The sequence below is a fragment of the Sphaerodactylus townsendi genome, linkage group LG07, assembly GCF_021028975.2.
Source record: "Sphaerodactylus townsendi isolate TG3544 linkage group LG07, MPM_Stown_v2.3, whole genome shotgun sequence".
NCBI classification, from domain to species: Eukaryota; Metazoa; Chordata; class Lepidosauria; order Squamata; family Sphaerodactylidae; genus Sphaerodactylus; species Sphaerodactylus townsendi.
The window spans coordinates 113,996,965-114,014,769 of record NC_059431.1 but is presented as its reverse complement, the minus strand read 5'-3'; the positions used below and the strand labels follow the sequence as shown (position 1 = coordinate 114,014,769).

The window sequence follows — 17,805 nt, the reverse complement described above, 5'->3', positions numbered from 1 at the left end:
TCTTTCAACCAAAAGCCTTTTATTTCTGCTCTTTGGAATTCCTTACATTATGACAGGAATGAGACCTCCAGAATTCAAGCAGTGGATTTCATCCCTGGCTGAGGGGTGGAAGACGGTCCAGACTGCCTTAAAGCAAGCCAAGGACTCACAAAAGTTTCAGGCGGATAAACATCGTTCTGATTTCCCTTTACGTGTGGGGGCTTGGGTTTATTTGTCTACTAAAAACCTTAGAGACGTACACAAATATTCAAAACTGGGCAAGAAATTCGTGGGTCCTTTTAGGATTACAAAAGTGATCAATGATGTTACTGCCCGTTTAGAACTGCCTAACTCCTTAAGTAATATTCATCCCGTCTTTCATTCCAGTTTGCTCAAGGAGGCTCCCGTTTCCGATGCCTGGCACGACCCTCCGGAGATACCCCCACCGACTATAATTGATGGACACAAGCACTATGAAATTGACGCTATTCTGGACTCTCGCTTTAATCGCAATCGTTTGCAATATTTGGTTTCTTGGGTGGGATATTCCTCCGGTTATAATCAATGGGTGTATTCAGAAAACATCGATGCCCCCTCCCTTATTTCTGCGTTTCATCGTGCCTTTCCACTGAAACCGGGGGGGAAGGGTTTTCTGTTAGGAGAAGCAGAATGTAAAGATCTCAGCGGTGCTGATTCTCTTCACAGTCGTTTGGCCTTGACTGAATTCCTTGGCACGGGCGGCGGGCCAGAATCCGCTGCAACCACACTGTTAGAGGGCTTATCTTATGGTGCAAGATGAGCATTCCATTCCGTTCCCATGAGAATGAGACTGGGACTGGAGACACCGGGAGGGGGATGGGACAGGGGATGTTATAACCTGTAGTTTAGGCGGGAGGTCTCATTCCTGTCATGACGTGTGTGTGAGCTTTCTAGGATGTCTGAATGAACGGTCTTTCAACCAAAAGCCTTTTATTTCTGCTCTTTGGAATTCCTTACACCCCCCCTGAATGTGACCGTTGGGACTAAAACATCTGTGCCTGTTCTTCAACCTGTTCTTATATTTACATACATGCTTTGAGAATTAAAAATTACTGATTTATTGTTGTTTGACTGATGTCCTGAGCCCATATAAGGATGGGCAGCTTAGAAATCAAATAAATCAGTAAGTGTCAGCATAAACCATTAGATTCTACAATGAGGAGCCATGTCCTCAGGTCTGAATTGTGACCACCGCCAGAGAGATTCCTACCTCTGACATGACACAGATGTGTGTGAGGAGACAGCTAGACCAGCAGGATATCACGGGGATGTGGGGGTGGCTGCCTCCGAGTATGCTACCAAGTAGTGCTCGTTCTCATTTCTTCCTCCTCCTACAAACCCACAATGAAGCCATAGCCTTAGCCCTGTTCTGTTTAAGATCTCTCATGAAGGTCTTTCCGGCAGCCACTTGTGACTGATAAGGTCTAGATTAGATTACTGCATGTCCTCTTTGTGGGGCTGCCCTGGAACACTGACTGGAAACTACAGGTCAGAGTGTTGACTAGAGTGTGTCACAGAGACCCTATTGCTTCCGCCCAGTCCCACCTACATTGGCTTCTAATTTAGTTCCTTTAAATCCCTGTATGGCCAGGGACCAATGTTCCTCAAGGATCACGTTCTCCCAGATCAGTGGTTCTCAACCTGGGGGTCAGGACCTGTCTGGGCGCGAGCCCCAGTGCGGCGCCCAGACTTGTTCCGGAGCCGATCGAGACCGCGACCTCGTCCGAGGCTGAGAGGGGACGACGCACTGCTTGGCCGATCTGCCGTTTCCCTGCCCCGACGGGACGCCGCCGCCGCCCCAACACGGCGATTCACCGGCACCTGGACCAGACGCCATGTCGATACATCGACCTACTGATCCTCCGGCTGGGCGATCAGCTGATCCGCCGCCACAAGTGCGCCAGGCCGAGGAACTGCGGGGGCAGGGCTCTAAGCCCAGCCGGGCTCACCCAGTCTCAGCTGAGCCTGATCAGAGGGGACGGCAGCTGGGATGAGGCAGGGAGATGAGGGTGGGAAAGGTATATAAGGGGGTGGGAAAGGAAGATCAGGGGCGTTGGCTGAGGGAAGAGGGTGGAGGAGAGAGCTGTGTAGAGGCAGGGAAAGAGGACGGTGTAGCCCAGGAGGGCAGGGAAAGGGAGAGTCCTGTAGGCCAGCTGTGCTGGGGAACAAGCTGGGGGACTTCTGTTGGGTCCCAACCCTGTGAAGGTACAAAGGAGGGAGAGTGGTGGGAAGCCCAGTAGGCGGGCCAACCCTCACTTAGTGAGGCAACAGAGCGAGGGAAAAGGTGCAGGAAGGGTGTCAGGGTATGACTAGAGCTGAGGCACCCTGTGGGCGAGGCTATTTAAGATCTCGGCTGGGGAGGACAACCCCCAAGTAAAGGGAGGAGGGACGGCACACTTGCCCCAGGGGGACGGGCAGTCGGGGAGGCGCCACAGGACCCCTTTGGGGGCCGAACGACCCTTTCCCAGGGGTCGCCTAAGACTCTCTGCATCAGTGCTCTCCATCTGTAAATCGGATAAATGTTAGGGTTGGGGGTCACCACAACAGGAGGAACTGCATTAAAGGGTTGCGGCATTGGGAAGGTTGAGAACCACTGTCCCAGATGGACCCACACGCTCACATGGTCAGGACCACCCCGTTTTTGTCCTATATGGCTAGCTTAACAATGGCAGCAGAGCTGGAAGGGTTTTGAGATTCCCAGCTCCAGTTTCTTTCCAATCTTCCATTCAGGGAGCGACAGCGAGGAGGGCTTGTGGAGAGTCCAGGCAAGTACATGTGACCATGAGAAGCCTGTCCCCGCTGAGTTTACTCTGCTGCTTAAAACGCTTTCATCTGGTGAAGATTAATATTGGGATAAATAATGTTTTAATGTTCATCGGTGTAATGGAGGATAGAAGGGTAGAAAAAATATAGCTATATGTATAAAATAATGATTAAAGCAGCACATGCAACAATAGCTTTAGGCTGGAAAGAAAAGAAAAAATGGACAATCCAGAAATGGTTGGCATATATCTGGGAACAAGTGACACTGGACATTTTCGATGTAATAACAAAAAATAAACTGTGGCAAGATAAACAGAGCAAAATTTTGAAAATATGGACAATATATGCGGACTGGATGAAAGAAGCTGGAGTCAATGAGGAGATATGGGAGAAGAGATTACAAAGAATGAACTTCCTGCTGTTTGTTTGATAAAACTATGAAGAAAATACAGGGGGGGAGGGGGAAAAGGGGGAAAATGTGTTGTTTGAAAACGAATGAAGAAAAGCATTAATATAAAATGGAATATTCAAATGATACAATAAAAAATAAAAAAATAAAACGCTTTCATCTCCCTCCTCCAAAAAAAGAGCAGGATAATCAACTCCTGTGACTCATTTCTGAGAAACAGAAATGCCTGGCTAAGCAAGACCATGCACATGAAGCAGCAAACAAACAGAGGGGTTCAGAACTCAACGCTTGTTATACTTCCCTCGCTAGACTTCACCAGCAGGATTCCGGCCGATTGGCTCCTGCCTTGGCAGGCTGCGGGTGGGAGGACAAGGATAACCCTGCCCTGGTGACTAGATATACGATTCCTGATAATGAAAACTATGTTAACAAAGACCACAGCTCTTGTGTTATGTGGTACCCTAGCACAACAGTCGAAGCTGACCCCCCAAAAAAGGAAAATTAAAAGTTGATTTTGCAGATCCCTGTCCGTGATTCAATTATCTTTTTAGTGATCTGGTCTCTGCAGCGTGGCAAGATTTCCAGGTCATTATTCCTGGTTTTTCTCCTTCCAAGCTAGATTAAAATGCCACTGAATGCAGAAGTGGCAAATATTCCCTGTACAGCCAAGAGAGATCACCCCTCACTATGTTTCAAGATTTTTCTTCCACATTCCCGTTACGTGGTTAGCAATCTCTCTCACCAGCAAACTTGCAATCCTTACAGAACAGCCTGTCTGGAACGAATAAATTCACAACACACGCAGGAGAAATCTGGCTACAATTGTTAGGTTTCACAAATAGTGTCCTATCCTGCGCCCGCTGCATTTCCGACATCGCCCAGAACTGGGGTGGGTTTCCGTCTGACAGAGCAGGCATCAGTGAGGGATAGATTCTGTTTCTCTCCTGATGCAGGCGGAATGGTGCCACTCCAAGTCTTTTCCGCCCACTTCCATTGTTATCCACGTTTACATTTGTTCAGGTGAGGCTGACCAGAGTTTTAAAAGGCGGTGACTAAACGGAGGTGTTTTCTCGATCGTCACGTGATCATTTGAGTCTCTTCATCTGCATCGTAGAACTCTTCGTCTTCGCTGTCGCTTCCCGCCGAGCTTTCTTGGTCAGACTGAGAGGAAAACGAGATCCTGATATTAGAGAAGGACCTCAGCATGCATTGAACGGCACAATCTGACCAGAGTTACTTTTGCGTGTATGACCTCACTGGGCATGTAACTGGCGCATGCCAGGATTAAACGGCCCCTCCACCCCAGGTTGAGCAGAACCACGGGTGAGAAGCCACACTTTGGCAATGCACACAGCAGCCACATGGATTCTCTCTCTCTGTCTCTCTCTCTCTCTCTCTCTCTCACACACACACACACACACGGGATCTAGTTCAGGGGTCTTGTGGGCACTTTTGGAATTCTGACACATGTAGTTGGTGCAGTCACAAAATGCTATGGCTTACCTTCAGTCACGTACACTCCTTCCGCACATGCAGAACGATGCACTTTCAATCCACTTCCCATGCGCTTTGCAGCAGGATTTTGCTGGGCAAAATAGCAAAATCCACTTGCAAACAGTGGTGAAAGTGGACTGAAAGTGCATCGTTCTGCATGTGCCGAAGGGGCCATAGTGAACATCCTTGTGCTGACGGCAGCTGCTATCCAAAACAACCTTTTTTTCCGAGTCTGCACGGCCACCCAAATCTCAATGAGAAGACTAGGGCTGGGCCCACTTTCTAAAAACCTTTGGCAGCTCCAGGGAAAGTGTCAGCAAGCAACAGGGTGCGTGTGGCACAAGGCTGGAGATCCCAGTCTAGTTCAGTGGTGGCGAACCTATGGCACGGGTGCCAGAGGTGGCACCCAGAGCCCTCTCTGTGGGCACACGTGCACAGAGTTCATCATGTGGGGGGAAAATAGCACACACATCTAGGCTGGCATGGGCCGCTGGACTTGATGTGCATTCACCTCAGCTGGTGGGCCTGGTGCCTGTGCTCCAGGTGGCTGCTACCTGAGGTGGGGGTGGGGGGAAGAGGCGGCAGAGATGCTAGAGAGGCACAGAGCGGCGCATGTGGGACTTGCTGGAGGCTACAGCAGGCTGGCCCCTGCTCGAGGGGGTTATTCAGGCACTTTGTGATAAATAAGTGGGTTTTGGGTTGCAATTTGGGCACTCGGTCTCGAAAAGATTCGCCATCACTGGTCTAGTTCCTAACCCTTCTGAAGCCTCTTCTCTCTTCTCTTGGCTGTCCTTTGGCGGACCCATTCTGGAAAAATGTGTGCATGCCCGGACAGGGAACATTTGTCCTCCTATCCCCATTTCTGGGGTTGTGATCTCCTGTGAGATGGTAGCCAGTCCTGTCCCCTAGCCATGAAGGCCCAGATGTGAAGTACGAAGAAGGGAGCAGAGAAAACACCTTGCTCATCTGCTCAGAAGGCAATCAGCCAACTGTCCCTCCTCTCTTGGAAAACTTGTGTCCTGACTGATGGGAGACACTGCTGGGATGCCAGCCCGTCTAGGCACTGCGTGGGAAAACCCACGCTTGTGGTGGTGACGTCAGACTTCATTGCTTAAAAGGGCAGAATGCAGCTTCAGCATATTTGCACACAAGCCAGAAGGGTGCCCGAAGCGGCTAGGAGTCTTTGCGGTTTTGCACGGTGACTTAAGAGTAGGGAGTTCTTCCGGTTAGCAGAAAAGGACAGGATTCACAATAATGGGTTTAAATTACAGGTGGAAAGGTACCGGAGGGACATTAGGACATTTTTTTGGTTACAGTGAGATTTGTTCGGCAATGGAACTGGCTGCCTAGAGCGAAGTTGAGCTCCCTCTCTTTGGCAGTCTTCAAGCAACAGCTGGACAACCATTTGTCAAGGATGCTCTAGGCCAGGGGTGGCCGACCTATGGTGCTCCAGATGTTCATAGTGTCAGACTCTTGAACGTGGAAATAACAAAGACCGTAGGAAAAACCCTAGTTTTTATGTGTAAACTGTTGTTTTTAGCCTGCTGTGTTTAATGTTATTATGTATTGTTGTTGCAGCCCTGCTGTACAGGGGATGGGCGGTTTAAAATCTAATAAATAATAAAATAATAATAATAATAACATCCTAAAGCAGTTTATTTCTAACAACGCGTAGAATAACAATCGAAAGCTGGATCTAAGCTAGAGAGATTAGATCCAGGAACTATATACTTCAACACCCCCGTTTCGCCCCACACCAAATGTCCCTTACAGTTACTACACCATTGGCACTACAGAGCTTCAAAGAATCTGGGAACCGTTCGCACCTTCTTGCAGATAAGCTGGCGCCAGGAGGTTGCCAGGGAGGGGAGAGGAAAACAGGGAAGCATTCACAGGAAAACATTTGCAATTCTTACACAGCAAGACATCTAATCACTGACAGGCATGGTCCTGACACATAGACTACAATTCCCAACAGCCCTTGGCAGAGGCTGATGGGAATTGTAGTCCACAAACATATGGAGCACCATAGGTCGGCCACCCCTGCTCTAGGCCAATCTTGCACTGAACAGGGGGCTGTATGGCCCCCTCCAACTCTGTGATTCTTCCCCTTGTGGCAGAAGATCTGGTACTACCCAGACTTACAATACAATACAACAACCTTTATTAGGCATATTAAAATAGGCTCCAGAGCATTACAGACATTTCTGAAGTACAAATCAAAAGTACATTCAAAACACAGACAGATAAACTGTATCTAGCATTGGACGTTAATTAGAAAATTCTGTCACTTGTAAAAGAAATTTTGCTACTTTTTCCAAGAGCACAGCCTCTGTGTTATTTAACAAAAGCTCCACAACAGAGTTGTCAGAGTCTCCTTCAGGTTTGTCTAAGACCCGCCCAGGAGAGAAATTCCTAATACCCACATATCTCGGACAGTCGAGTATAATGTGAGCAAGAGTCTCCACTTGGTTTTTACAGTGTGGACAGACCCGATCCTGGAGAGGGATGGATAAGTAACGACCCTTTGTAATGGCCGATGGGAAAGTATTGGATCTGGCCCTTGTGATAATCCATCTCTGTTGGGGTTCAGTTAATAGTTCAAGATATTTGGCTATGTGCCCCTGTTCCGGTACTATTCCAACAGAAAAGGGTGAGCATGATTTGTTTGCTTGGCCCAACAAGATCTGGTATTCCTGTTCGTACCCAGACTTAATGGAGACACTTCTTTCTTTCAGAGGGACAGGGTTAACAAGGTTCCAGAGGGTCTTACCCGGGAGCCCTCCAGCGTCTGCAGGGCCACAGCTTCACTGCCCAGCCTCCGATAAGAGCAAACCTGCAGGTCCGATATCGTCTCCAGCAATGGGCTGTTTAAGGTCTCGGGCAACAAGAGACTCAGCAAGCCCGACAACAAGCCCATCACTCCAAACACGACGTAAGGCAGAGACCACTGCACAGATCTCTGTAAAAAATTACAAAGAAAGATCAGCAAAGCAACATGCTTAACAGCATCCCACGTTTGCCCAGAATCTACGGCCGCCACGTATTTGCGCATTAAATCTTCTTCCAGCTTCTCAACGGTGGCAAAGAACGCACGGCCCAAGAGTAGTCGCGGCTTGGCTTGTGGTAACACACACACACAGATACACAAGCACATCATGACGCAAACTCAGCGCCGATCTGCTTCACAAGCGCCTCTACTCATCAATTCATTGTGAGAATTCGTCCCAAAGTATAGCATGAAGAGCGCAATGTTTGAGCAGTATAAGAACATCAGGTCTATAAAAACAGTCCCTTTGTCAGGCTGGGGTGGGGACAAGAGATGAAGAGACCTGATTCGGCATCTCCTTCCTTCCGCGTGATGCTACAGAAGGGGGGGGGGGTGGAAAAGTCAGAAAGGGGGACCCCCTCCCCCAGTTCTTTTCCTGGGGGAGGGGGAAGCAGCAGTGGCGTAGGAGGTTAAGAGCTCGTGCATCTAATCTGGAGGAACCGGGTTTGATTCCCAGATCTGCCACCTGAGCTGTGGAGGCTTATCTGGGGAATTCAGATTAGCCTGTGCACTCCCACACACACCAGCTGGGTGACCTTGGGCTAGTCACAGCTTCTCGGAGCTCTCTCAGCCCCACCTACCTCACAGGGTGTTTGTTGTGAAGGGGGAAGGGCAAGGAGATTGTAAGCCCCTTTGAGTCTCCTGCAGGAGAGAAAGGGGGGATATAAATCCAAACTCTTCTTCTTCTTCCTCTTTTCTTTTAAATAAGTCCACTGTGATGCGCTGGATCTTATCAGACTGCTTATTAGAAAGTAGGACCCAGGCATGCCAGAACCTAACAAGAAACCTCTGTGGATCGCACCAGTGGTTTATCTCCTCCAGCATCTGGTTCCACGCAGAGGCGGAGTAGCTGCCCAGGAAGACCAATGACAGGTCATGGAGGCCGAGGGCTTCCCCTGATACCAGACACTCCCTCGTCCCGCCAATTTCCCTTCATACAAAACTGTCTGTGCGCAACCAACTTGTTCTGGCTTGGAACCAGGGTACCCGAAGGACCGTCATGTTCCTACCTGGGCATGAAAACTGCAGCGAGAGACCTTCCTGACCCCCTCACCCATTGAAGAAGCTCGTCTGGTGTTCACATGAGACAGGACCTTTTCAGGGATGGCTCCACCATTATGGAACAACCTCCCTAGAAGGTTGATGCCTCGTCCCCTCGCTTTGGATCTTCATATGGTAGTTGAAGATAGTTTTATTTGGGACTGCATTTCACTGATTTAAGCCTCTATTCATAGAAGAAGAAGAGTTTGGATTTATATCCCCCCTTTCTCTCCTACAGGAGACTCAAAGGGACTTACAATCTCCTTTCCCTTCCCCCCTCACAACAGACACCCTGTGAGGTAGGTGGGGCTGACTAGCCCAAGGTCACCCAGCTGGCGTGTGTGGGAGTGTACAGGCTAATCTGAATTCCCCAGATAAGCCTCCACAGCTCAGGCGGCAGAGCTGCGAATCAAACCTGGTTCCTCCAGATTAGATACACGAGCTCTTAACCTCCTACGCCACTGCTGCTCCTTTAGATCATTGTAATTGAAGTTTATGGGTTGTTCATAATGGTTTTCATGATGGTTTTAAATGGATTTTATTTCATTTATATTTCTACACCGGCTCAGTACAAGGCAAGCGCCTAGAAAAGGGATGCAGGGGATTCCACACATGGGGTGCCACACGAGGAAAACCCTGGCCTCTGATTGGGCCCTAAAGTGCAGAGTTCTGAAAACCTCTGAAGGATTGGGCAAGTTGCTATGGCAGAACGGGGACCCCAAGAAGACCCAAGCTGATAGCTGCAGCTCAGCGGTATCCAGATCTAACCTCCAACATCTTTGGGTTGGGCGCCATCTGGCCTTTGGGTTGGGCGCCATCTGTGCATGCATCTGTGCATGTATTTTTACCTGTAATTTTTGGAATTGCTGCTGTAATGTATTTTAATGAATTTTAATGTTTTATTGTTATTGTATTTATGAGATCTTATATTGTATTTATGTCTCATTGTACACCGCCCAGAGCCCTTCGGGGGTTGGGCGGTCTATCAAGCCTAATAAATAATAATAATAATAACATCTCCACTTAAAATGATCTCAGACGGGAAACGTGCTCTGCTGGAGTCACTACCAGACAGGATAGGCAAGAAGGTGGCTTCAGAGGTCCATCTGTTTTAAGCAAGCCTCAGGCACGCAGAACGACCAGCTCATTTGCGTTTCCGAACACAGACTGAGCATGGGTGCGCGCAGAGGTGGGATCCAGCAGGTTCTCACAGGTTCCCGAGAGTAGGTTACTAATTATGTGTGTGTGCCGAGAGGGGGTTACTAATTGGTGATTTTGCCATGTGATCTTTGCCTTAGTTACGCCCCTCTTCTCAGCAGTAGCGCGCAGAACTTGAAGCAGTCTAGCAGGAGGTGCACCGGCGTGCGTGGCAGCCTGCGCCTGCGTGCATTCGTTTCCCACCCAAGGACCGGCGCAGCGGCTGCGTCCTTGCCACAGCCCCGCCCAGGAATGCCCCACCCCCGGAATGGCCCAGCCACGCCCTCGTCGTGCCCTGCCCTGGCGCTATGCCACAGTTTGAATCCCACCACCATGGGAACCTGTTACTAAAATTTTTGGATCCCACCACTGGGTGCGCGCCTTCCCTTCTATGCACAAGGTGTGTCTGCTGCTGCCTTCTCAGAGTCGGAATAGCCGAGAGGAACTCTTGGGAACGGCATCTGCCAATCAACTCTCTAGATGCAACGTTAAAACTCACTACAACACACAAACGCGTTGCATCAACAGCTTTTATATATGTGCATCACAAGCAACAATAAAGTGCATAAATAGTGAAGTTATGTAAACACAACAGTTGAAGTGCAATTCTTACGCAAATACAGCTTATGGTGGTCACAATTGCGGCATTCACTTATCACGCCTTTAGTACGCCTCAACATTTTATAGTTAGGCTAGCAAGATACCAGCAAGATAGAGATGGGGAAACTATCCCAACGAAGACTGACAAAACGTATCCTTCTGAAGATTTTTTCGAAAATGCTGTATACAAGCAATTCATCCGCTCATTTCAAACAGCTTCAAGCATTCGGATTGGCCATTGGACACCCGGCTCATCATTCAGCAAGCATAAAAAAAAAGAGCTGGAGGAATCGCTGTTGCAGCACACTGCAGCCTATGCTAAGCCCTCTGAGAACAGTAAGCTTTGTCCCTTTGAGGATCATGGATACGGAGTTTTGCGAATAAATTAAAAGCCATACAAGAGTGGCTATTGAGATGTACCAAAGGCGCATAAGTGAATGCTGCAATTGTAACCACCATAAGCTGAGTTGCTGTAAGAACAGAATCTGCCAGGCACGGCCCTCCGATCACAGCAGTCGTTGCCAACCTCCATGTGAGGCCTGGAGATCTCCTGGAATTACAGTTAATCTCCAGACGACAGGGATCAGATCCCCGACAGAAAATGGCCGCTTTGGAGGGTGGGTTTCCACGGCACTGGGCCCTGATGAGGTCCTTTCCCCAGACTTCAACCCTAAATCTCCAAGAATTCCCCTTCTTCTAACCTGGAGTTGGCATTCCTACTCGGATCACTCGCCTGATCTTTGACGAAGCTTGACTCAGGCCGGCGAAGTGGCAAACTGCCACACGTGGTTATTCTCCGAAGCTTACTGATCCTAGAAAAAGAATGTTCTCACCCAGCCTCATCTCTGCTCACTGAAGGGAAAAAAATGGGCATCTAACAAAAGTACGGTGTCAAAAAAAAGAAAAGGAGAACTTTGCCTCTTGCAAAGGAAGAACAGATTTGTGCAACACACGCTTCATTTGGGGTGCTGTGTGGTTTCCGGGCTGTACCGCCATGTTCTGGCAGTATTTAAGAACGCAGCCTTTCTAGAACACGGCTATTTCCAGAAATGCTAAGAACACGGCCACACAGCCCGGAAACCACACAGCACCCCAGTGATTCTGGCCGCGAAAGCCTTCATACAGCGCATTTGATTTCTTTGAAGTATTCTGAGAAGAGACAAAATGCAAAGTTGAGACGCACTTTCAGAGCTGGAACTAAAGGAGCAATAATCCCTCCGATTCGGGAGAACATGGAACAGGCACTCCATTCCAAATTCCTACAAGAAATGACAAACAAGCAATGTTTCCAGCAGGGCAACGCGGACTTCTAACTGCACTTCTTTGATCCAGAGGGTGTGTCCGAACACTGAAAGCCGTTTCCCCAGCAGAACTCCCAACATATAGCAACGAAGGATCGTGCTGTTTGGACAGAGAGTCAAAGCTGCTCTCTACCGACCAACTGGGATGAGTTGTATTTTTAAAAAGCAGGCGCTTTTCCTGTGGCAGCCACTGAGAGGAACAGGTGGTCTCATCATCAGCCATTCTGCTCGGCTGCATCAAAGGGAGAGATCAGGCAACAACCCTCCCCACCCCCACTGGCTCACCTGGACCCTCCCCCCTCCCGGAACACATGGCCATTATGTAATGTTATATAACAGGGATGGGTGTGCGTGCCATCAAGTCATGGCTGATTTATGGTAGCAGACAAGTGGGCAACCTGATGAAGAGGGAAGCAGTAGGGCTTTCCCCCACGAGAGCCATGGGTCCCTACTGGTTTTATATGTTGAACTCATTGGCAAAAAAGCAGGACATACAGCCAGCATACGGACAACACAGACAACACCCACCCACCCAAGGAGAAGTTTTCTTACCTAATCACAGTAGGGTAGAGTTCTGACGTGTAGATGTACACAATGTTAAATGCAGAACTGATGGTCAGCTTTCCCAGTAAAGACAAGGACCGGCTGTTTACAAAAGCAAACACTCCTGCAGCTGTTAGGGAAAACACAACGCTTGTCAAACGTTTGGCAGCCAGCTTTGTTCATTTGCACACTCTGGGGGACTTAGTCTTATGGGGAGGCCATCGCTCAATGGACGGGTACTGAACTGATCAGAAAATATGCTTTTAAAAACAGCAAGGAAATCGCAATTAAGGTTCTAGTCCAGGGGTCTGCAACCTGTGGCTCTCCAGGTGTTCATGGACTACAAATCTCATCAGCCCCTGCCAATTGGCCATGCTGGCAAGGGCTGATGGGATTTGTAGTCCATTAACATCTGGAGAGCCGCAGGTTGCAGACCCCTGTTCCAGTCGTGCAGAAGCAAGATGCTTTGTTAAGGATGGGGCACCTGCCTGATCCCTGGCCTGGCCTTGAAGACTTCGCTTCGCTTGAGAACACTGCTAGTGATTTCATCCTGCTGGGATCCTGAGGGAAGGGGCTTAACCATCCTGAAAAATCTGCAGTGGCAGAACAGGCTCTAAGCAAAACTGGACATAACATTTTATTTGAAAACACTGAAATTCTGGACAACTCAGACGGTTACTATGTCAGACTACACAGGGAGGCTACTGAAATCCAGAAATACCAAGACAACTTCAACAAGAAGGAAGAGACTCTGAGAATTAACAAAGCTTGGCTGCCAGTACTTAAAAACACCAGAATCAAAGGCCAAGGGCAGGCTAGGTTCATGCACAATGAACTCCACCCAGACTCGGGATTTGCATTTTCCAATACTGTTGCTGCTGCAGGGAATGCAAATGTAAATGCGAATATTAAAGGACTGAAAACCCCACCCGGAATACAATGCAGTCAGTCACACCTTTGCATAGCAAGTTCCACCCAAAACACTTACTGATTGGTTCCCCACCCTGGGACATGGACAATACATACCCCACTAAACATTCCCTTCTCACTGGACACAGTGTGTCACACGCTTCTCTCTGTGATACACCTCCGAAGATGCCTGTCACAGATGCAGGCGAAATGTTAGGGACAAGATTTACCAAACCACAGCCACGCAGCCCGGAAAACCCACCAGAACCAGTTGAATCTGGCCGTGAAAGCCTTCAACAATCCAAAGAAGATCTGCTGCCTCTACTGCAGTTTCCTGTTATCTACTAAAAGTATATGAAATGCACAATTGGGACTTAGTGAATTCTCCATAAATATAACTAACTGCACATGGGAAACCGCTCCAAAGAAAAGCTGGCGTAATAATTTTGTTCGCAGATAGGTTTAAAACTTGGACATTCATGTTCTTTAAAAGAAGCCTTTTTGCAGAAGTGGGATCCAGCAGGTTCTCACAGGTTCCCGAGAATAGGTTACTAATTATTTGTGTGTGCCGAGAGGGGGTTACTAATTGGTGATTTTGCCACGTGATTTTTGCCTTAGTTACGCCCCTCCTCTCAGCAGTAGTGCGCAGAACTTGAAGCAGTCTAGCAGGAGGTGCACCAGCGTGCGTGGCAGCCTGCGCCTGCGTGCATTCGTTTCCCGGCCAAGGACCGGCGCAGCAACTGCGTCCTTGCCACAGCGCCACCCAGGAATGCCCCGCCCCCGGAATGTCCAGCCACGCCCCCGTTGTGTCCCGCCCAGCCCCATTGGCGCTACGCCAGTTTGAATCCCACCACCATGGGAACCTGTTACTAAAATTTTTGGATCCCACAACTGCTTTTTTCTATAAGCCCCCCAAAAGAAGTATAATAAAGAGAAGAACTAGACTTGAGAGTCACACATTTTTAACTCAAGCCCCAACTCACTGTCTGGCAGACCCACAGAGATTCTCTGCTTCTGGTTGTGACAAATCCAAAGATGATCCTTGGATTTATGCAGCAGAAGACTGCTTCTGTTTTATTATTTTTGCCAAACTTTGTTGAGAAGATACAGGGCTGCTGCAGACTTTCCACAATTAAGAAACCACATAACCCCTCACCTTTCTTTTCAGGAAGAAACATGACAACGAGAGAGGCCAGTCCTCCCAGGCACAAAAACGCTGCAAGGGTCCGTTTCCGGCCAAACCTGATGAGCCAGAAAGAAAACGCTGAGACATGTTCTTTGCTTTAGTCACGTGGCATCGCTTCTCGTTTTCTACAAAGTCACAAGGAACACAGAGAGGATCCAAAACTTCTGACTGTATTTTTTTAGCTTAGCTGGGGTCTTGACTGTGTTTTTGGAGGTGGGACAAATATTGGTAAATTTGAAGCACTGAGATTAGACATTAATTTGCAATCCTTCGCCCCAGATTCAAACGCCCTGATGCAAGGTATAAACAAACTCCCAGGGGATTCCGAGTTCAAACATCACAATATGCTATGGTTTGTTTGCGCAACAAGCTACGGTTGGCTTTCAGACTAACAAATTCTGGTTTGTGCATAAGCCCCAGGTTGCTTTCTTCTTTCCTCCTCTCTGCCTACTAGAAGGGAAGATGCTCTCTCTGTCCATTTATATCTGTGGCCAAGTGGTTGCTGGGTAGTCCAGGTTAGTCCAGACACATCAGATTTGGGGAAATAAGCAGGGTTGGCCCTGGTTTGTACTTAGATGGGAGACCAACAAGGAAGTCTAGGCTTGCAACACGGGGGCAGGCAAGGGCAAATCACCCCTGGATGCCTTTCCCCCTAAAAACCCTACAGGTCGCCATAAGCTGGTTGCAACTTGGTGGCCTTTTCCACCCCCAAGTGGCCGCATGGGGCAGCGCTACTGAACAAACTGTGGTGAATTCCAACACCCAAACAAGCCATGATTAGTACAAATAGGAGTCGACCCACAAACTGCAAATGCTAGCTTGAAACCCAACTATGAACAGTGAACGGGGCTTAAGAATCTGTCAAGACCCTGTCAAGATTTCATCTCTTCCCTGGCTCTTGCCATGAGACAACAGGGTAGGCCAGGAGGAGGTGGTAGTGTGGGAGTCCTTGGCTTGTTATGCTGTTGGCCCTGGGCGTGTGGACTTTCGTTTTTAGGCATGCAGTGACTTTTCTCATCCTTCAAGGCAGTCCGCACCTGGTCCTAATCTTTGTTTTGGCCTTGGAGGCTTTGCACAGGCTGAGAATGTTTCCAGTGATTTCACCCACCTGGGATGCTGAGACGGGGGGCGTGCGTGCGTGCGTGCGAGCGTGCGTGCGAGCGAGCGTATATGCGAGCGAGCGAGTGAGCGAGTGAGTGTGCGTTTTGGGGCAAGGATAACTAGTAGTAAAACTTAGTTCCTGCAAAGCTTGCTTGTATTCTGTTAGGCGGCAGAAGATCTGGGCGCCAAAGAACACGATGGCTAGATACCAACAACAACAACCTTTATTTGGCATTTGAAAATAGGTTCTAGAGCATTGCCAGACATTTTTGAAATAAAAATCAAGAGTACATTCAAAACGCAGACAGGAAGACTGCATATAGCAGTGTACATTACTTAGAAAGTTCTGTCACTTGTAAAAGAAATTTTGCTACTTTTTCCAAGAACATGACATCTGTGTTGTTTAACAGAAGCTCCACAACAGAACAGTCAGAGTCACTTTCAGATTTGTCTAGGGCCAGCCTGGGAGAAAAATTCCTGATGCCCATGTATCTCGGACAGTCAAGAATAATGTGAGCAAGAGTCTCCACTTGATTTTTACAGTGTGGACAAACCTGATCCTGGAGAGGGATGGATAAGTAACAACCCTTTGTAATGGCCGATGGGAAGGTATTGGATCTGGCCCTTGTAGGCTAGATACCATAAAAGCTGATATAGGCATGAGCATCAACCAGCTGATGGAAGCAGTACTTAATCGAAAAATGTGGAAAGAGCTTACATGTCGGGTCGCCAAGGGTCGAGAACAACTGAATGGATATCATCATCATTCTGTTAGTAGTGTTCCTGTCAATAAACCAATTTCTGAATCCAAGAGCCTCATTACTGCCGGAGGTTGACAGATCTTGACTGAATCCACCATTTACTTATTTATGGATTTCTATCCCGCTCTCCCAGTCAAGGCAAGCTCAGAGTGGGCTCCAACCGATGTATCAATAAAATGTGTACAGCGCAACAACGCCTTTAATTCCCCATCCAGGGTGGAACAATTTAAGCAAAACATCCCCTTTCCTTAAAGGTCAATAATAATTAAAGACAAATAATGCAGAACCTCCCACACTGGAAAAATGCATAAATTATGTGTTGCATTTACTGTCTCAAAAGAACAGAACGGTCATTAACAGCAGGTACAAAGGCCATTAAAATCACGACAAAATCAAGTGACCAGGGTGGAGGAGATGATGGGTCAGGGGTTAAAGTTCCCCCACAGTTCAACACTCACCATTTTTGATTAATCAAGTAGATGCAGAGCGGGTAGGCAGGGATCTCGATCAGTCCAGAAAGAGCGAGATTGGCATAGATGCTGCCTCCCAGGTCACCCGCATTGAGAGTAAGACCATAGTAAACTAAGCTGCACACAAACCTGCAGGGGAAAGAGAGAGGAAAACAAGCAGGAGTCCATGTCAAAACAAGGAAGAATCTTGCGGCACCTTAAAAATGAACGTGGCTGCGTCACGAGCCAGAGCCGTGCTTCTTGGCACATCTGAATAAAGCAGGCTCTGATTCATGAAAGATTATGCCCTCATACAGGAGCCTTCCGTACATCAGGTTCCGGCTGCAGGGCACTAACACAGCTCCCCCTCTGGAATCAGACAAATGTGATTCTTTTAGTTTCCCAACGAGAACCTATCATAGTTCCACAGGACCTAGAAGGCAGAGGTATTCCAGCAGGCCTATGGTTGAGGGCAGCTAAGGCAGTCCAACATTGCTGGCCTCCCTTTATATCTTTGCCCTCTTCCTTTCCCCTCTTTCCCCTTTCTTCTTGTTCTTTCCCATTCTCCATTTTTCCTATCTCCCTTGATTCATTCAGAATTGATTTTATGGCACTACTGGGAACTGATTGCTAATTTTAACTATGAATTTTTGTGATAAGTCACCTGGGAAGGGCGGCCTACCTTCCTTCCTTCCTTCCTTCCTTCCTTCCTTCCTTCCTTCCTTCCTTCCTTCCTTCCTTCCTTCCTTCCTTCCTTCCTTCCTTCCCTCCCTCCCTCCCTCCCTCCCTCCCTCCCTCCCTCCCTCATCATTCATTCACTCACTCACTCACTCACTCACTCACTCACTCACTCACTCACTCATTCATTCACTCACTCACTCACTCTCATTCATTCATTCATTCATTCATTCATTCATTCATTCATTCATTCATTCATTCAATCAATCAATCAATCAATCAATCAATCAATCAATCAATCAATCA

General features: G+C 48.2%; 1 protein-coding gene across 1 annotated transcript in view; it reads right to left on the bottom strand.

Moving 5' to 3' along the window:
- Positions 1 to 3,998: 3,998 nt before the first annotated feature.
- The window catches only part of LOC125437073 (solute carrier family 22 member 15-like), a 62,547-nt gene continuing 48,740 nt past the window's right edge, over positions 3,999 to 17,805 (bottom strand). The window contains exons 3-8 of the mRNA XM_048504442.1: positions 16,831 to 16,971; positions 14,481 to 14,566; positions 12,425 to 12,545; positions 11,755 to 11,830; positions 7,458 to 7,646; positions 3,999 to 4,351 (exon numbers count right to left, since the gene is read on the bottom strand). Of these exons, the coding sequence (XP_048360399.1) occupies positions 4,268 to 4,351; positions 7,458 to 7,646; positions 11,755 to 11,830; positions 12,425 to 12,545; positions 14,481 to 14,566; positions 16,831 to 16,971 (697 nt within the window). The 3' untranslated portion in view covers positions 3,999 to 4,267. The remainder of the gene's footprint in view (positions 4,352 to 7,457; positions 7,647 to 11,754; positions 11,831 to 12,424; positions 12,546 to 14,480; positions 14,567 to 16,830; positions 16,972 to 17,805) is intronic.